At 40.0% G+C, this 20,133-nt stretch overlaps 1 protein-coding gene across 10 annotated transcripts in view; it reads left to right on the forward strand.

Moving 5' to 3' along the window:
• MOCOS (molybdenum cofactor sulfurase) overlaps positions 1 to 20,133 on the forward strand; it is a 229,696-nt gene that overhangs the window by 6,171 nt on the left and 203,392 nt on the right. Inside the window, exons 2-4 of one of the 10 annotated variants that reach the window (XM_083825292.1) lie at positions 2,362 to 2,423; positions 5,983 to 6,251; positions 7,699 to 7,830. The exons of 4 other annotated variants lie outside the window; for them this stretch is intronic. In XM_083825292.1, the coding sequence (XP_083681418.1) occupies positions 6,245 to 6,251; positions 7,699 to 7,830 (139 nt within the window). In that variant the 5' untranslated portion in view covers positions 2,362 to 2,423; positions 5,983 to 6,244. 5 more of the 10 variants (XM_083825289.1, XM_083825291.1, XM_083825290.1 and 2 more) reach the window with 5 other exon arrangements.

Here is a 20,133-nt window from a genome sequence, read left to right on the forward strand (position 1 = left end):
TGAAGTTAGTTGTAACACCAACTGTGGGTCAGTTTCAGAAGTTTTCCTTTTCTCTGACTATATGCAGGAGGTGCTGTCGAGGAATTCCTAATCTTGCATATCAGGGTCCGAAAGGCTGTCAGTGGTCTGCTTCATGCACAACTGATCTTGCAATTGATCACCCGGTCTTGGGTGAGCTTTTGTGCTTTGTGATGGATGCAGCTCTTAGTGGAGGGTATCAATGATACTGTCACTCTACTGTTTCAGTATTGAATAGATCTTTAGTTACTTAAGAGAGGGGAAAAATTCCCACAAAGATTCAGGTAATGCCTTTTCTGTCTTGAATTGTATTAGAATAACAGTTATAATTCAGTTTTAACTTCAGATTTGGTGGTTTAATACCCATAAAGACATTCACTGCACCATTACACTGGGTCCATAATTGCCTATGCCACATAGCACAATGCACTTAAAACTCAAAGCCCTCTCTGGAGCACAGAAATCTTGAGGAAACAGCCAAGTACCACACCCTAGAAACCTGGTGCAGTTGTCATGAACTTGGAATATTGAGGTGAGTTTTAGAAATGCATAGTTGACCAGTTGGGGCTAGATTCTTTACAACAGGAAATAAATTTATATGGACATTAGATATATAAATTTACATGTAGAGAGTAAAAAAATTGATTTGTAAAGATGCTTAATGGAAGTGCATGGATGCTGCAGTGTATCAGACATCAATTTATAAAACTTGCATTTCTAATTAAAAGATACGTTATCTCTAAAATTAATGTCTGTACAAGACATATTAAGAGTATGGAAGTATTAAAATAAGCAGATGTTTTATTTAGTAAAGCACGTGATACTTTCATATCTCCTACTGAAAAAATGGAAATGCAGCACAGTCTTGTTCCTACAAAATCCCCCATCAGTGCTGCATTCTGCATTCCATTGCCTTTGTGTCCTCTCCTGTTTGTCCTTCTCCTCTGTTAGGATGTTGCTATATATGTGATGTGTATTGATTTCTTCCCAGCATATTTCTATATATTTCTATACTATGGTTTATGTGTTGTTTTTTGTTGTTGTTGTATTGTTCTTTCTCAAATATATATATATATATATATATGAAATTAAGGATCATTAATCAAAGAGTGTTCGTAAATTTTCAGACAGATACTGTCTGCTCCTGGTCTCCCTGTATTTGTACCAGAATTTCATCTGTGAGAGCAAAACCTGGCATGTGCAGGTCTTGAAATTTCCATTATGTGTTATTGCATCAGTCCTCGTATCCAAGCTGCTCTCCAGAATTCAAGGGTACTCCCAGTCTAAGGACAAAAAGACAAATGGAGAGGTGAGCGGTCAGTTTTTGTTGGTCGCCTTGATTCATTGCATACTTTGTATCAGAGAGGTGCTGCAGAGGCTTCACGTGGATGTGAAAAGACTGTCACTGAGCTCAGGAAGACCATACTGCAAGGAGTGCTGCATAGCAAAGAGCACCGATACGAGAGTTGATAAATGGCTAGACAACACAATATATTTGCAGAGCAGAAGGCTAGCGGTTGCTTGACGTGGAGATGATATTTAGGAAGTAGGATGCTGAGCTCTCAAATGTCTCAGGTTTTTCTAATAGGCTGTCTTGGCCCAAGGCACAAGAATATTCAGTGCAGATGCTCTCCTTTAGCTGACACTAGAATGTTTTTAAGGTGTTTTTGTTTGTTTTTCAATATCTTACTGAACTTAGATTTTTTTTCCAGTCCCATTTTTAAGTTTCTTCTTATAAATATGTCAGCTTGGGGTTGGTATATATTTTTTTTCTCTTCTTAAGTTAATAGTGCTGGTAGTATTGCCCTGTCTGCATAGTGATCTGTACACAAACAAGTTGGATGCAGTCACAGGCTGGTTCCTGTCACATTTGTTAGGAGAAGGAGATGTGGCTTGTGGAGGTGTTATGGAAAAGGTGGGCTCAAGAGCTGAAGGTGTGGGAAAGGGATGTCAGAGTCATGGAGAAGTGGGCATATGGTAGAGCAGGGAGGCATAAAGACAGGGCGCAAAGCAGTGAAAAGTCAGACTTCATTAGTTTCATTGCTAATGAGGCAAGTCATTACACTCCTGGAAGTGTTCTTGGCAGCTCAGGTAGGTCCTGTGCAGTGGTTCTCTTTGCCCCTTCACTTTCCTCCGGCCATGTGGAAGTGATATGACCCTGGGCAGGCAGATGTTGTAAGACAGGCATGCAGGAAAGTGTTAAATTGCCTTTTTCGTTTCTGGTCTGTGAAATACAGATGTAAAATTGGAAGGCAGGTCTGGGAGAGAAATCTTCTCCCGATGCTGTTTTGTTTCCCTCCCTTGCTTTCAAGATTTTTCTGACTCACTTCTCCTCTCTTGTAGTAGCCAGGGGAATACGCCTTTTAGAAGAGAAGTAAAAAGATGTGCTTTCTGCGCTCATTCAGGTTAGTCCCTGGAGCAACAGGACTTAAAATTGTTTTAAAAAAGGAAGTGAGGAACATGACTGGACAGCATTTTTGTCAGTTGTGGTCCTCTTTAAGGAGAGAGAGATGTAAGGGTGTGATCTTCTAGTGACATGGTTAACTGGGGAAGGACAGTTACACAACTAAACTTCTTCTGGCATTGTGTAGAATAATGTTCTAATTTAAAATCTGGAAAGATGACAGGAAGCTCATTTGAACAAGTATTCATTAATTAAACTAACGTGTGAACTCATTTCATTAATGCACAATTACACATCAAATATCACTGTTTGTACCCATTTTCAAACTTCTTAACAGGTCAAGTAAAGTTGTACCATCATCACAGGGTTTGTCCTGTAATTCCTTCCAAAGTAAGAAATTGAGGCCCAGGATTTTTCACTTTCCTATGTCCATGCCACACAGTGCATTGAAGTTGCCATAACTCACTGATTTGGAGCTGATGGGATCAGTTGTGTGTAGAAATGTTGCCTTCCTATTTAAAAAAAAAAAAAAAAAAAGGATTTTCTATTACCATTGAGTAAAATGTCCTGATGATCTGTGCTAATTTGTATACCTGCCTATAATTTCTTTTAAGGTAAATTTTAGAGTTGTCACAAAACAAGGTGTTACGCAGCTGCTCTGCAGCGGTGAGCAACATTTTTGAGTCCTGTTGTCAGCTTTGATCCATCACATGCTAGGAAAATGCTCATTGGCTTTACTTCCAGATTTAATCAATCCTGGAGCACGTAAGCTCAATGAGTGGAGTGGGAGACTTTGCTTAATACCCTGTCTGATCTCAGCTGTGATGGACAACGGGCTTTGATAATGCATGCTGCCTTCTGATGAGACTGGATAAAAGCAGATAAATAAAAGTGGCTAACTAGCAAAAACAACTTGCTCAATGGACTGAACAGAGCAAAATTAAAGACTGCATGACAAAAAGGAGCCTTTGCAGCCACAGACACGTTTTCCCCTCCCTCCCATAAACGTGCTGTTACCTACAGTTGGATGAGTAGATGCTCAGACAAAACTGTACATAGATCATTGCACTCTTGTTACATGATCATAGGGTTTGTGTTCCCAGAATAATCAGACATTTGATTAACAAATAGCAGCTTTTAAATGCTTTCCCTTAAGCACGTGCAAGTTGTGGAAGTAACGTATCGTGGCATGAGGGTGGTCGTGACGTGCAGCAATATGGTGCTAGTCCTCTTCGTACCACCTTGTCATAGATGCTTAGTGACAGGTACAATGCTGCAGAGACAGCCTGATGATACAAATGCACGATGACTGGCTGTCCTTCTAAAAGGGCTATAATTTATTACTGCTGCAGGCCAAGAAAACCACACACCATTTAAATTCATTAGAAGTGAATTGGGAAACTCACGTTATGTAAGAAATTAAAAACTACATAAGATGTGTTTTGTGAGCATAAAATTCTCTGCATGAGACCTTAAAGATGCAAAAACACCCTCTAAGGGATGGCCGCAGAGGCGTGCTTTGAAGATAAAATAAGGAAACCAAAAGAGCATTGTGGCTGCACTGCTCCACAGGTGACTTGCCTCGCGTCCTGGGTCAACGCAGTCCGTGTGCATGGGGCCTCACGAACTCTTCTCCAGTCTGTTGCTCCCAATTGTTTGTGATTTGACTGAGATGTATGCCCATGCCAGCTTTTTCTGGTAGTAAACTTAAGCCCTCTGTTTTAAGGATTGTCTAGTTAATGTTTGATCAGTGAACTGCCTCAGTGTTTCTCCTAACTCACGAACAGCAGAAATGTAGAAGAGAAAAATTATGACAGTTGTAATGGGAAAATTATTTGCTGTGTGTATTAAATACCTCCAAAAGTCATCCTAACTGGCAAAGCTGGGGTCTTTGAGAGAATCTTATTTATAATTTTTCATGCAAGTTCTCTTGGATGTGAGTCTCAGTGAAACAGTAGCTGTAAATCAATCATTTTTCAGGAAAATAAATTGGTGATTTCGGTGAAACTACTCCAAGTTCATGCTCAGGTGAAACACTCTAAGGATTAGTTTGACTAAAAAGTCATGGCAAAAGAAGCTGTATCTGTCCTTGGTCCTTCAGAGTCGTTTTGAAAATAGCAGAGTAACTTTTCAAATGCTCAGCAAATAATTTTTCTTCTGCAGAGTAAACCTGGAGCAAAGGCTTTGGCTTTGGAATTAAGCAGAGATTTAGCCTTTCATTGATTAGAATGAAAAGCTCTTGATGTGCTCACACCTCTCTGATGGCTCTACAGTGTTGAAGGGATTACTGTGTGTGGAAATGGTTCTCCTATGAACAAACCACTGTAACTGCAACATAAAGGGAACACGTTCCTTAGGAAGCACCCTTTTCTGTTCTTTCTGTTCCTAACATCGTTTGATGCTATGGTACATTTTCCTTGAGAATGACTGATCGTGAGCGCTGATTCCCACTTCAGCTGCATTCTTTAAAGCCTCTCTGTAAAACACTGAGCCAAAGGAAGAAGGTGAGCATGGGTGAGAGGAAAGGAGACAGATGTCTAAGGACAGAAAGTAAGCTTCTTTAATATTCCTTTTCATGCCACAAAGAGCTATTTCAATAGTAACTTCCTTAGCTTATTGTCAAGTTTGGTTTTAAACCTTCTGTCTTCTATTCCTTTAGAGGCCTAGGGTTTTTCATAAGAAAAATAGAATTTAGAGTGATCTAATCTAGGTGATGAACTACTGCCTGGAAAGGAGCCAGACTTCTAGCAGTAAGGAGGGGAGTAATGGCAATTTTGTTAGGAGCTACCTTATGCTCAGGCTCAGGGAAGCTCATCTGCAGAGCAGTGGAAGCGTCGCAGAGCTGTGGAGCCAGGATGGGCTGCTCGTGTGCACCTCCACGGACCCAGCTGCACCCTGGAAGAGATCTGGGGATAGAAGACGACAAAGCATTCCTGTGGCATGGTGGGAAGCCTCCTTGGGATATAGACTCTATGGGGGAAAAAATAAAAGGAAACGAAAACAACCCCAGGTTTTCAATATCAGCTTTCCCAAAGGGTGTCTCTAGTCCAGTGAAATGCTCTCTCCCTTATAACTCAAGCCAGCCCTACTGGTTATCATTAAAAGTCTGCAGTAATATGAGATTGAGTACTTCAGGAGCTATGAAAAAGTATAAAGCCTGGTGGGTTACGCCAATACTTTTTTCTACTGAGTTTTCTTTCCAGATGTTTTTTTCCTCCTAAGATCTGGGATAAACTCCCCCCGTCACTCCCCTTCAGAATTGTCAGATTTAAAAATACCAGCTTTCACTGGGGAGTTTTTATTCCGATTAGCTCTAATGAATGGTATAGCCGGCTTTTTAGCTCATGGGAGCTAAAGCTACCCGTTAAAAAAGAGTTATGAAAACCTCTGTTCCTTTAAACACATGGACTGTTGGAGAGTTCACAGTGTGTAACGCTGGTCTGGAAGCACTTTGTCGATACTCCTGGCTTTGCATCACTGAGCGTGACAACTCCTGAGAGATTAAGTAGCTGGTACCATCAGAACTTTAATCAGTTTTTCTTCCATTTCTACAAGTACAGAAAAGAATGGGTGTGCTTGTGAAGTGTCACGAGGATTACACTGCAATGCTTTCCGGATAAACTTCAGTGCCTTTGAAGTGGGGGGAACACAGCAGCAAATAATCTCATGACAGCTGTCATGTTTCCAAAAGTGTCGGATCAGATCGTCAAACCTTAACACTCGATACTGTATGGGTACATCCAGCATCTACTATCAGCCACCGCTGCTTCTGCTTCCTTCTGTTCTGGTGGTAGAAATGTGATTGTCTTCCGAACCAGTCCCATGGCAGGTAATTCACAATGATCCACTTCTGGTTTTTGTATTTCAGTGTTAAATGTAAAATTGCTTATAATCACAGCATCACAGAATGGCTAAGGTTGGCAGGAACCTCTCAGGTTATCTGGTCCAACCCTGTGCTCAAGCAGATCCTCTTAGGGCAAGGTGTCTCTCCACTAAACAATCATTACAATGGCCACATATATAAATATAAACATATATATAAATAAATGGGTGTATATATAAATTCAAGCGTATTAGTCTGAGCAGAAGGAATAAGGAAAAAAAGGAAAACAGCCAACAATCATGAGAAGGCCTCACTAGTGACTTAGCCTTTCTTTGGTCAAGTTTGCTGTGCTTTTCTTACTGACTTGATGAAGAGCAAGTTTGGACTTCAGCAAAAATTAGTATCTTACACAGGTAAAACTTGCTTATTTCCTGCTAAGTTTGTCTCAGGTGCATGGCATCTTCTAAATGTTTAGGAAGTGTTTCTTACTATTCAGTATCACCATCTCCTCATTTTTATTGCAAGTCTTCCAGTACTGTCTATTTTCTGGAGTGTGATCTCTCTAATATACATAGATGCATGGAGCTGGGAAAAACCAACAGGATCCCCAGAGGCTGCACCTCACTTCCTCCAGAACAAAAAACAAGCAGATACATAAAAAGCAGCCCTGTTCTGTTGACTTCCAAAAAAATAAAAATCCTCAAATTAAGCTGTATTAAACTCTTCTTTTGTCTGTTGTATGTGCCAAGAACAATACTGACTAGGAATAAACATTTGTTTGAATTCAGAGTGTAAGAATGAATGCATTAAGCAGAGGCTCTCGTTTCTTGATTGATACCTCAGCACATTGCTATAGTGTACATTTGTCAACAGTAAAAGCATTATGCCGATATAACTAAATGTCACAACATTAAAGTAATTTGGAAGATGATACAGGGTATTCAGAGGAAAACAAAACCTTGTGATATTGCTTGTAAACAGATGCAAGCACGGGGAATAAAACAATACAAACCCCTAGCCCTTCAGGAGCTTTCAGCAGCAGCTCATTTCAAAGTGTGTCGAAGGAGGTCCGTATTATTGAACCCATTTTTTTATGGAGGACAATGCTTAGATGCAGTGTGATCGTTCCAAACAATTGGAGCGGTAGAAAATCAGTCAGGTGCAGTAGATGACATTGCTTCCCTCTTGAATTTGTGTCCCTGCAGTGGGCAAGCTCAGAACTCATGCAAGCAGACAAATTACAAATATTAGCAAAACATGTTTGCTCGTGCTCTCTGCCAATTATACTGCTATTAATGCTATGTGTTAGAGGCTAATTCTTTGGTTTACATTATCAATCCAAAAAAACCTTTTTAATCTTTTGCTTGAGATGATCAAGACATGCTTTCTTTTGCCTTCTCTCTGTCACTTTTTTTTTTTTTTCCTGTTGTGTTTTATTCTGGCTGTGGTGGAGCTGAATCGCAGCTGGCAGTTCAGCACGTCAGTCTGACGGCGGAGGTGCACGGCCTGTCCACTCTGCGCAGGTTTGAGTTCCAGTCCGCCCCCAGGATCCAGAGCAGGGAAAGGACATTCTTCTTTCCTCGTGGTGTGTTTTGCCATAATTTTTTTACTGAGAAGCATAACTTTCGGGGAAGGTTGTCATTCCATATAGGAGGTGATTCTTGAATTGTTCTCCAGGGACTTTGAAGTCATTGTGTTACTTTTGCACAGTGCTGGTTAAAAAAACTATTTCTTTGATAAGCAACAGCAACAAACATAGAATTGAATAATATGAGTGACTGTGGCTTCGTAAGAGGAAAGATTGCAGGGTCTTAATGGCACTTGATTTTGTTTTCTTTGTTGTTATTACATGTCTGTGGTTAAAATTACTAAAGGAATGAAATCCAGTTTTCCTTTTTTTCAGAGAACTGGCAGTGAGGGATACAGGGAGGTATATCTGTGGAAATATGTGCTTTTATATTGGAAAGAGCCAGTACTTCAAGGGTGACTATCCATAAATCAGGGTAATTTGACACCATTGATGGCACTTGAAGTTCTCTAAAGACAGTATCAGGAAATTTTGAGTTTCTGCTTTTTATATGATGATTCCTTTACAAGGAATATTTCCAGGGAAATTTCACAATGTAGCTTAATGTCACTGTATATATTATCCTTGTGAGGTTCCCTGGAGGAAGTGGCATTGTGTGCATGTCTGTGATATATTTGGGGCAGATTCTTGCTTCCCTGCAAAAGTGCAGGGAATAGGCTTGGAGCTGACTTACGAGAAGTGTTAAATTCTGTTGTTAATTCCTCAGCCACTGCTAAGGATACCCTTCTGGCCCCCAAAGAGAGTAGTTGGAGCTGCAACCTTCTCCCAGGAGGTATCAAGATTGTAGGGGCAGGTGAAGCAAAGCTTTTCTCCTGTGGTGCCACTGACAAAGAGGAACACGGTGTCCAACAGTGGTAGGAATATATTCTGGAATATGGAGGTCTTTGCCGGGCTTTGCAGAGAGCTGCTTCTGGTTTTGGAAGAACAAGGTTGTGCCACGTGCCAGCAAGACAACGTTGCTTCGTAATGTCAGACCTCAGCTGAATTTTACCCTTCATGAGCAGAAATAATTCAACCAAACGTTCAGAACATCGAGTGTTCAAAACACGTGAAGATGAAGAGGTGTCTTCTCTGCCAAGGAGGATGGGACAGTGGCCACAGAGTGTGCCTCTCCTTCAGGTGCAGGGGAATCTTGGCACGATGTCCTTCCTGATGGGCGATGCAATCTGCTGTAGCTTCATCCCTGAACTTTTCAGAGTATGTACTGTTAATAGGTTGATTATGGGATGGATATAGAGAATAGTTTACGCTTAATGCTGTACCTTTCTGTGCTCCACTGGGAACCTTTACTAAGCATTTTAGGAGGTGGTTTTGATATGTTTAGGTGATGCACTTCTCCTGTGTGATCCTTCTGGTGAAAAATGTTCTTGTAGTTTTGCCAAATATAAACAGGAACTACAAATGAATTTCACCTTAATGACAAATAAGTAGCTTTGAAATGCAAGTGCTAAGAACCAAACATACAATTGTTGCCTTAAATGTACTTGCTGTGGGGAAATATGGTAATGTTACGCCCGAAAGCACAAATTCCACAAAAAATAGACGTTTTCAGGATATTATAAGAGCTCATTACAGAAACTCAATAGTATTCTGTCATGTTACTTCTAGTTATAGTTTTTAGACTAGCGAGCATGAGGAAGTATTTGAAAATTAACAGCACAGAAAATAGCTCTGAGGTATTAGCAAATGACTATTACTTTTCCATTTACGATAATACTGTTCATTATTAATTTGATCATTCATTGTCATGAATAACGTTCACCTCACTTAAAATTCCTCTCCATCCTCACTTCATGCTACAGAATTAGTTGCTTGCATAACTCTTTATCTGCCATCTGATTTGTTTTTGCCCATGTAAAGCATAGGAGTGGTTAGCTGTCTCTGCTTTGCTCTGCACCAGTAGAGGTGGTCTCTGAAGAGTGGACTGGGAATTGTCTGCAACTCCGGCCCCCGCGTACTTCTGAGAGCTATGGATGCTCCAGCTGTGAAATCGCTACTCAGATCCAATCCTACAGCCAGTTCTGAAGGCTGAGTATGCTCTGTGTGTTTTTATCTGGGTAGTATTTTCTAGATAGTATTTATTGTGTCATAAACTGACTGAGAGACACAGTAGGCACGCTGGGTCTGATTTTGTGATTTATTCAAGTACAGCAAGACTATACATTTTATAGGTGAAGGCCTTGATTTTTAAAGGCATAATATGTTCTTAGCTGCCTTGAGGCAAAACACAATAGCTGATGTTTCAGCAGAGTTGTGATTTTAAGCTCAGAGTTCAGAGATCAGGGAAACCAGGGAGTGTTTGTTTTTTCATGTATAATCTTTTTTTTTTCACTTTCCAAGCTAGTATAGCGTTAATGAGGCCATTTGTATTTAGTGCTTTGAATAATTGATGGTGAAATTATAATTCTCTTTCATTTTTAATGTCATTAGTATTGGAAGAAGCCTTTTAATTGAGAGGAATTACAGCAGATACATGATTTAGTGAAGTGCAGCAAAATATTCTTTAGGTGTATATATATCAAATTGGGGTGAAGTTGTAACTGCTTTAATGTTGGGTCTGTAAAACGAGAGGAGCAACTGCAAAATTCATTTTTACAGGGCAAAGGTCGTTACCAAATATGAAAAACTGTATATTATGTCAGTAGTGTTAGTCTATTATTGGGTTCATGATACTCAGATATTTGTGAGTATTAGTGTAAATTGGATAAACTTCACAGGTACCCCAGATCCTACCTTTATTTAAACACAGAGCACCCCTAGAAGCAAAGTGAAATTGCAAAGGAAAAGAGTAGTTAACTGAATGGGCTGGCACTGAGCTAACCAGCATTAGAACTCAAGTCCCATGCATTGAAATTCTCTATTGAATGCAAATTTATTCAAATTACAAGTGTTTCCACTGACCTTCAAAGATATCCACTGGTAACAAGGGTTAAGGAGGCACTTCAGATTATTTTAGTTATCCTTGTTTATCTTGGTCTGTCCCCCACCCTGTTTGGGGGATGGGACTTAAGGTGGAGTATCTTTTCTTTCTTCAACAGACAAAAACCTTGTCGTCGTCTCCCCCCCCCAAAAAAAAGGTTGGTGTGTTAGCAAGAGGTGGTATTGTTTTCATTGAGTGTTGATGCTGTTCTGTAGATACTAATTTTGATGGAAAAACAAGAAAATGATATAGAAGCCTTTTCCTTTGGAGATGCTGTAAGGACAAATCTCCATTCTTCATTTCTTCCTTAAATCTTTCAAAGGCTTATTTAGAAAATGTGGTAAGAATGCATTGTATTATTTCTACTAGAAGGTACTTATTGTCTTTATTTTCTGAAAGGTACAAAAGTATACCATTGACTATTAAAAAAAAGTCATCCTTTTATTTGTTTTGAAAATGAAACAGGAAAAGAGATTTCTGTTTAAAGCAATTCCAGTCTTGGTGCACTGTGCCATGATACTGAATAGTATTTTGATTTTTTGATAACGTGGTAGTTTATGGAAGCTAAGTGGTACATGGAACGAACGAGACTTAGTGCCTTGAAAGAGTTTTGTCTGTCAGTGCAGTCTGTCACGTGAGCAAACAATTGCAATATTTAGGTTAATGAGGGAAAGTAACCGGGGTTACTGTATTAGTTCCAACATGGTCGCTCTTAATTTACACGAAAGCATGTGAGACTGAAAGCATATGTAGTGACTTTTAGGTTATTACTTGGCGAAAAATATCAGAAAGTACAGTTAGAGGAACAGTGGAGAAGACAAGGTGGAAAAGAGCTGTAAGGGAAGATGGTCTCCAGAGTCACCTGCGCTTTTCCTCGTGTTCTGCTGCAAGAAGGAACATGAAAACATTACCTTTATAAGGTGTTACTTATGTACGTGTAGTCATGTACCCTTCTTGATACGATATGCACATACTCGTGCATATATTTGCTTGGAGGAGGCACCCAGTCACCTGGCGTCTTGAATACCCTTCTGGAGCAATTTTTTGTGTGATGCAACTGACTGTTGTGTGCTGATTTATGTCATTTGAGACTGTAGCTCTATGTTGTGCATGTCCTACTCCTTTTGTTGATGTGTTATTAAAAAGATTGAACTTCTCGAATTGATACCTGGACATCTAGAGAGTGCGTGCATACCCCAGAGACTGCAGAAGTCCTGTAGGTGCTGTAAAGGGAGGCAGCAATATAAGCGGCCCGGCACGTTTTACTCAAGAAACCAAGCTCTCTTTTGTTTCAAAGGTCGTTTAAGCTTCTGTGCAGATCATGGCCCAGCTCTTTAACTTGGCCCTCAACCAAGAAGGTAATCAGTGTGGTATGTTTAGGAAGTGCTGATTATAGCGTATTTGTTAATGGTTTAACTCATACAGGGTCCAGCAGAGCCTCGTAAATAATTCAGAGGCTCTGAATTGGACCCTGTTGCATATTCTCACATTTGAAAGGAATCTCCTCTGTTCCATAGAGGTAAGATCTCTGTGACCTGAAGGCAAAGTTCTGCTTTGGTTATTCATTGTAGTACAATTGGAAACTCAAGCAGACTTCACTTGGATTCCTTTTCAGTCACTGGCCTTTGGAAAAGGTATTTTTGTCCTGTTGCAGCCAGAGAACTGCAGAGAACACTAACGAATCTGATACTGCCAACAAATTGCAAGCATCAGGTGGTGTGGTTTGAGGGAAAAAATAATGGTAGTTTTACGTTCAGGCCATTCCTGACAGCCCCTGCATGTTAGCCTGCCCTTGCTTTTGAGAAAGCTTATTTCTACTCATACCTTTTGCTCTTCAGGATACTGGCAGTGCAAGACATGATCATGTCTGCATCCAATGAAAGGTAATGCCACTGGAAAAGCTACAGACTCCTTCTGAAAAGCTGTATGACAGCAACCAGCAGAGCATTTGTGTTGTCCAAAGTTAGATTGAAAGAAATGGCCAAACCTCCCAACGCTGTGCGTCACATGAAAAGTCACTTAAAAAGAGGGCCAGAAGTACGTGCTTGTGTCAGCAGTGATTTTTAGTTTTCTTTTTGTTAACTATAATACACTGGACTTCACTGAAGTTAAAAAAAAAAAAAAGATATATAGGAGTATATAGAAGCTGCATGCTGTTCTTAGTAAAAGCAGTCCTGTGTTAAGATCTGTGTTAAGTAGATTTTCTCTTTTTCTCTTAGATATTGCTGTGTGCAGGGCTAGTCATTAGGAAGCTGTTGTTTCATTACTTTTGTCAGAAGCAGTTAATAAATCTGTACCACTGTCATACTATTTCAGTATTATTAAAAACTGTGTTTTACTAACATGTTGTTTTTTGATGAATGTACTTTTTCATTCTTAGCACATTCCTGGAAGTGATTGTTGAAGACTTTGAATCTATGCTTGGGAGCGCACCTAATTAACGGAAAATAAGCTGTAGAAGCTAATTTAGGCCAAATATCAGAATGTATTAACATTTATGCCAATGTATAATTGCATTCCTATTAAATTATTGACAGAAGCCTATTTATGTCTGTTAGATCTTTATTTTTTTTCATGGGAAAAATGGTATCTTCCAGTTAGGTGATGCTTTTTGTACTGAAGCATTACATCATTTTTGGAGGTATTAGAAAATTAGTCAGCCAAGAAAAAATTTACAAAATATTTTTCTTCAAAAAAAAAAAGTAATAAAAGAAAAAAAATGTATTTAATGAGCTGTATTATTGAAGTCTATCTAATGCAGCCTATGAACTTCGGTAAAGTAATTGAGCGTAATCTTATCATTTAGATTGGTCTCTCTGTAGTTGAATAAGCAAAGAAGTTTTACTTGAAATAGCAGCTCAGATCAAATTATTATAAAGTGAAAGTAAAACTGACTTGCCCTCCGGGGAATAAGTGCCAAAAGATTTTATGATGGAAAAATGTTTAGTTTAACCCCATGCATGCAATAGAAAAGCTTATGCATATTTTCTCATAGTTGCTTTGTATTTCCCTAATAAAACACCAGTATTTCTATGTCCTATTAAAATGAAATTCCCACTATGCATCGTATTAATCTTAAGGAGCTACTCAGAAGCAGCACTGAAACTTCTGTACGTGATGTTTTTCCACTACAGAAGGCAAACTGAAAAACAATTAGGAGCCTAAGCCAAGAGACATTGGGTGTACTAGTCAGAGGAGAGGTTTTTCCAGTAAAGTTAGGGAAGATGCCTTTGACTTTCTGAAATTCGGAGATCTTTTTCTGGGATGTGTGCTCTGCTCCCCGACCTCATGCTCTCCATACCCTAGTGCCCCCGAAGAAGGGGCTTCTGGCTGGAAGAGGTGCCACTAGGACTGGAGTGGGTGGTCAGGTTTATTGTACATTACAAGTAAAGGAAGCTGGCTTTTGTAGCCAGGTCAGGTGGAGATGTGCTACTGGCTTGTCAAGGGAAAAATACCCGATGAAGCAGACTGGGTAATAATAGGTATTAAAGCAAAAGGATGTTGACATGGGAGTTATGAAAATACACTGACTGAAAAACCATAATTTAGGAATTCAGATGCAGTTTCCTACTAGAAGGATGAGATTCTGATGCGCGAGTCTGATTTTAGCGAGGTAGACTAATAACCTACGTGTTTTTCAGAAGGCATTAGCTTGGTTGATGAGTGCAGTTACCTGTTGTAGCAAAGGACTATCCACTGGGGGCCAGGAGAAGAACCTTTTCAGATTTCCCCTGTTATGAGAGCAGCGTTCTGGCTGATGGTCCTCACTTTCTTCATTTCATAGGCTTTGAATTTATATACAGTTCCTCTTGGTGACATGGTTATTTAGGTTTACTTTTTTTTTTTTCTTCTCTGAAGGATAGTCCTAATTTGTGCTTAAGGGTAATGTATGTTTCTCTTATGCTTATATCCCTGAAATTGATCTTCACTATCTGCTCCTGGCAACAAACTATTTGCTGGATTGTATAAATACATCAGTGGCTGTAATTGTGGAGAGCCTCTTTTGAAGAACTTCTACTACAGGATGACTTTATTAGAGGCTTGCAGCAGCCTCTCATCTTTGCTGGAAAAAGCCAGCAGAGGGAAGTACTGTTGCGTTTGCTAAAGGGTGCATTGAAAGTCTTCTTGTCACCAAGAAGAGATGGCTGCTGGAAGTCAGGCAGGGCCTGAACAGTCATGATCACCAATAAGCTGGTTTTTGCTGCTTGTCATTCACTGTTTGTTGCACTTACCAGTTCTTATGTGGGTGTTTGATAATTTGCCATGGTTGTATGTTCAACCCAAGCATATAGCTCCCAGCACCTCGTAGTGATCTCAGTATTTCTGTGTAAAGAAATGAGTTTTAAGGAAAAAAGGAGAAGTAAAAGGTTACTACTTCTTTTTTTTGTTTGTTTTTCCTGTTATTTTGAACTTGATTTATCTTCTAATGTTTCTTGGAAGCCAGTAAAACCATTTAAAAAGCCTTCTATTTTTCAGTGAACATTTCATTTGTTGTATTTTACTGGGAATATTTAGAGTCACTAATTTGTCCTAGATTTTGTACGAATCCAATTAGTACCGGTCACAGAGCAAGAAACAGAACTGACTAGAAAAGTCAGTTTCAAACATTATCCTGATATGTTGTTGCAAGCCTTGTGGCTGTTTTATGGGAATAATGGGAAGAAAAAGTAGTGCAGGAGATTGAAACAAGAATGTTTAACTCATGACCATTATTATAACTGATTATTGTTAAGATTCCTTAAACATTGCTTTCCACCATTATGTTTTCATGTCCAGTTGAAATTCTTAATGCCTGTTTCCTACACAAAAAGGAATGTTTCTGTGAAAATTTCAGCAACACCAACAAAAGCATTTTCCAGTAGTAAAAGAACAGGAACCGTGTTCTCTTTCAAGTCTTCTATCATTTGATCTATTGCATCAGAGACAGGGGGAAGAAAGAGAGACTGAAAGATGGTAGTATCTTCACTAGGGAGGTGTGAAAACGAGTTTCGGTTTGGGTAAGCTGCAGTCGTTTGAAGACTTGCATAAATATGAACCACTTGTGATTTATATTTCATCCAAAGATGATGAGATGGTGGGCTGCAGTATGTTATTCGCATGTAGCTGAGGTACCTCTTGATTCATGCCCATGAGTAAGGCTTCAACCAGAATCTGAAACATAACCTGTTAAAGGTGCCTGCGGAAATAACAGCACTGGCTGCGATCAATATTTAATCGGCCCTCGTGGGCAGAAAGTGAACATTGGATGAAGCTGTGTATTACAGGTGGGCCCCATGGATGGAGGTGGGTGCTCGTTGATCCATTTGCTGTGGTCTCATTTAGCACAGGAGCTGGTAAATGATGAAATTTGATGGCATGTAATTTTTTTCTGCAGCTGTGAAAGATGCATTTTGTAGGGTTGGATGTGACTTCTTAATAAATGTGAAATCCTTGCACTCACATGGACCTCAGTACCAGCAGGCTGTGAGCTGCACATAGGGGTACTCTAAACTACTTGTGTACATGGAGTACAGCCAGTGCTTACATTTCAGTAATCAGTTCTCAATTTTCAGGACTTTGGCCACCTAAAGAGCTTTTCCGGGGGTCTCTGTGGCCCCTGCTGAGGAGTACAGCAAAGATGGTATGTGACTGCAAGCCGATTTAATATTCTGAATGATTTGCTGAAGCTAATAGTGCAATGAGAACAAATAATGCAAGCCAACAGGAAGTAGAGAAAACTAGTGGAATTTACGACGTATAAACATAATTGCATGTTTTGTAATCAGCCTGTCAGATCAACCCCCAAAATACATCAGCTAAGCACCGCTTTCCCACACAAGTCAGTTAGCAGCCAGTAAAACACGGACACCCTCATGCAGGTTGCTGGTGGACTGGTGCTGAGGAGCAGGGTCGCCTCAAACCTTATGTTAACTGTTCAGGCTTTCACATCAATGCTCTTGTCTGCCAAACACCAGGCTTTTGTGGTCTTACGAAGAGCTCCTTGCCCTAAGCAAAGGAAACAAAACACCACCTTGTTGAGCAGGGCAGCAGAGTTTAGGTGAGAGGCATGTTGGTATTCAGAAAGCGTAACGTGGTTTTGATAGCTTTTGTCTAAATCGATGCCAAATAGGAACTAAAGGCATGGGTAGCAAATAGTTTACAATATTCACTGAATGTTCAGAACAGAAAATATCTAGCAGAAGCCAATCTCGAGCCATGTTAGTAGGATTTTCTTTCCTTTACTTTTTAATGTACTTCATTGATGTGTTTTTTTGCAGAGCTAGGATTTTTATACAGTATGTGGGCGTGTCATTCACTGTGTCATCGTGAAATTTCAGGTGCTTTCGTCAAGGTTAGGTGCACAACCTAATTAAAAGCTGCTTTTGGCATTTAATTTAGGAGCAACTCTGGTAGGGAGGGCAAGTTCTTATGCAGTCATTGGAAAGAGGGAGCAGCTTCTAAAGGGCACCTGGCTTAGATGGTGGGAATAACCTGAGGTAGCTGATGTGATACTTAACTACCTCCTAGCAGCTCACTGGATCCAGAGGATGGCCCACTCGCCTATAACCCCTGTAGAGCCCTCTCCTCTCTATTTTGTCACTTCTTAGTCCTTGGTTATTCCAGTTTTCTCATTTTAATTTAATTTTTACTGTGTGTGTTGGTGTATGAAAGTCTCTCATATTCATCTTTTGACAGATAAAGCTTTATTTTGCCTTCAGCTTGTTTTCATATAATCGATTTCATACTGTTTGTTGTTAATGTCGCTGTACTTAAGGTATATACTGTCTCCCCAGGGCACTGGCTGTATCTATTTCCAAGTAGTTTTGTGTATATAATCCCACTGACTTGTAATTATATCCGCCAATCGAACTTCATGATTCCGCACAGTTCCTGCCTTGTAAATACACATTTCATTCTTCATTAGGAAACTTCTGGCGGCATGACTGGCAGGCTGTAATGGGCTGGGGCACAGTGAACCTGCACTGACAAGGTACTGGGAATTACCGGGGAAGCCACTGCATGGCCATGTCGGTTGTGGGGACTGCAGTAGTACTGTGTTCAGTTTTGGGCCCCTCACTACAAGGACATCGAGGCCCTGGAACATATCCAGAGAAGGGCTACGAAGCTGGTGAAGGGCCTGGGACACAAGTCCTGTGAGGAGCAGCTAAGGGAACTGGGATTGTTTAGTCTGGAGAAGAGGAGGCTCAGGGGAGACCTCATTGCTCTCTACAGCTACCTGAAAGGAAGGTGTGGGGAGCTGGGGGTCAGCCTCTTCTCACAGGTAACTAGCGATAGGACTAGAGGGAATGGCCTCAAGTTGTGCCAGGGGAGGTTCAGGTTGGAAATGAGGAGACATCTCTTCTCAGAAAGAGCAGTCAGGCATTGGAACGGGTTGCCGAATTCTGTGATTCTGTGGTGGCGTCACCGTCCCTGGGGTTGTTTAAGGAAAGGTTGGACCTGGTGCTTAGTGACATGGTTTAGTGGGTGACATTGGTAGTAGGGTGATCGTTGGACCTGATGATCTTGGAGGTCTCTTCCGACCTGAATGATCCTATGATTCTGTGACTGCATTGTGAAAAGTTGAGGAGGTGGAAACAGGGCAATTTGGTCAAGTGGTTATTTTTGCAAGTGATGTGCTGTCACGGCTCAGAAATGTGTAGCACCAAGAAGAACGTCAGGGGATAAAAGAGCATAATTAATGTTCAGGACACCGAAAGAGACCTCATTTAGCCAGCTGTCAGCTGGATGACCAGGCCTGGTGTGGTGGTGGGGCAGAGAGAAGGAGAAGGCCTGATCTCCCTGCTCTGGCAGGCCGCTACTCGCCTTCACCTCTGCAGCATCCGCAGGGCCATAGCCCTACACTCCACTGCATAACTCCTAGAAGATTTAATAAAGAGGTAACCGGCTAGTTCTACTCTCAAATGATGTCTTTTAGGTTCTTCAAAGCCAGGCAGAGATGCTTTTCCGGTGGCAAGTATTTTGGCTCTGAAAGATTAATCATTGCACTTCCTTTCGCTTTAGTTTCTTTGCTGGAGGTCAGACCATATGTTTAGTCCCGTGTTCTCACTTGATGTTAAACTCTTAATTCTAAAATGTTCCAAAGTAGTATTTTTTACATACAAATAGGAGTATTCAGTTAAACTGAATGGTCCCCCAGCATTTCTGAGGCAACATGTGCATGTTCATGCCTGAAGTTTTGCAGAGAGTTAAGACAGGTACGCAGAGCTGGTGGATGTTTTTATCAAGACATGAATTCTAACACAAAAGGAAAAAAGGGATCTGTTTATTTTGTGGTTTTGGTGCTTTGTTGTTGTTGTGTTGTTTGTGGTTTTTTTTTTTGAGCAGGAAAGACTGGTCCACATTTGAGAAATATGTAGAAATAATTTGCAGTATTAGTATGTGAATATTATAGCTTATGAATGAATACTCTTGCTGAATAACTTTACATAGCTAATGCCGGTACATTAAATGGTTTTCAGTAGTCCTATAAAAAACCCTACTTCTGAAATGTGGTTTTATCAAATAGTTGGTGCGTTATTCAATCAATGAAGTCGCTTACACATTCCAAACATAATAGTATGTAAATTAAACTCAAAGTTAATTTTACATTTTCCCCAAGTAAAGAAAACAGGTCCTAATAGGTATTATATTTTAATTTTCTTTTGGTTGATCATATTATGTTTTCTTTCTCTTGTTACTTGCCATAAATAGCGTAATTTCACGGTGCTGACAGGCTATATACCAAATACCACAGTGAAACAGAGGGAGCTAGATTACTCTGTATGTACTGACAAATCTCTTTCGTTAATGCGTGTTCAATAAAGTTAAAATAGCAAATGTTATTAAACTAGGGGAAAAAAAACACACACAATGAAAATTATTAATGTTCTTTTGTTTGCAGGTGTTTTGCAAGTGCCACAACTCTTGTTTTCTTTCCTCTAAAACCACAGTTTTATTGAAATAAGACAGGAAGGAAAAAACTACAGCATAAAAATGCAATAGCAATAAAGATATTTGTTTCAGTGCAGTCTCAATTTATGGGAGCACCTTTTTCTTTTTTTTTCAGCAGTTGAGAGAGAGTATTAAATGCTGTTCTCTGTTTTCAATTAAACAACAGCATTAAAGATAAAATAAAAGTTTAAGAATTAGTAGTTTTTCCTTCCTCAACCAAATATCCTCCCATTTTTTCAGTGTAATGTACGCAGGGGTGGGATTTTAAAAATGTGCAAGCGATTTCAAAATTATTTGCGTTTAATAAAATCAGTATATTGTCCTTCCTAATTAGATACATAAAAATCAAATTTGAAAATTTATGTAGGGGGACTTTATTTAGAGACCCCTTTTGCTCACATTGTCTCCCATTAGCCTGCCTGGAAAGCATTGCTTCTCCTGCCAAAGGG

Source organism: Anser anser, assembly GCF_964211835.1.
Source record: "Anser anser genome assembly, chromosome: 2".
NCBI classification, from domain to species: Eukaryota; Metazoa; Chordata; class Aves; order Anseriformes; family Anatidae; genus Anser; species Anser anser.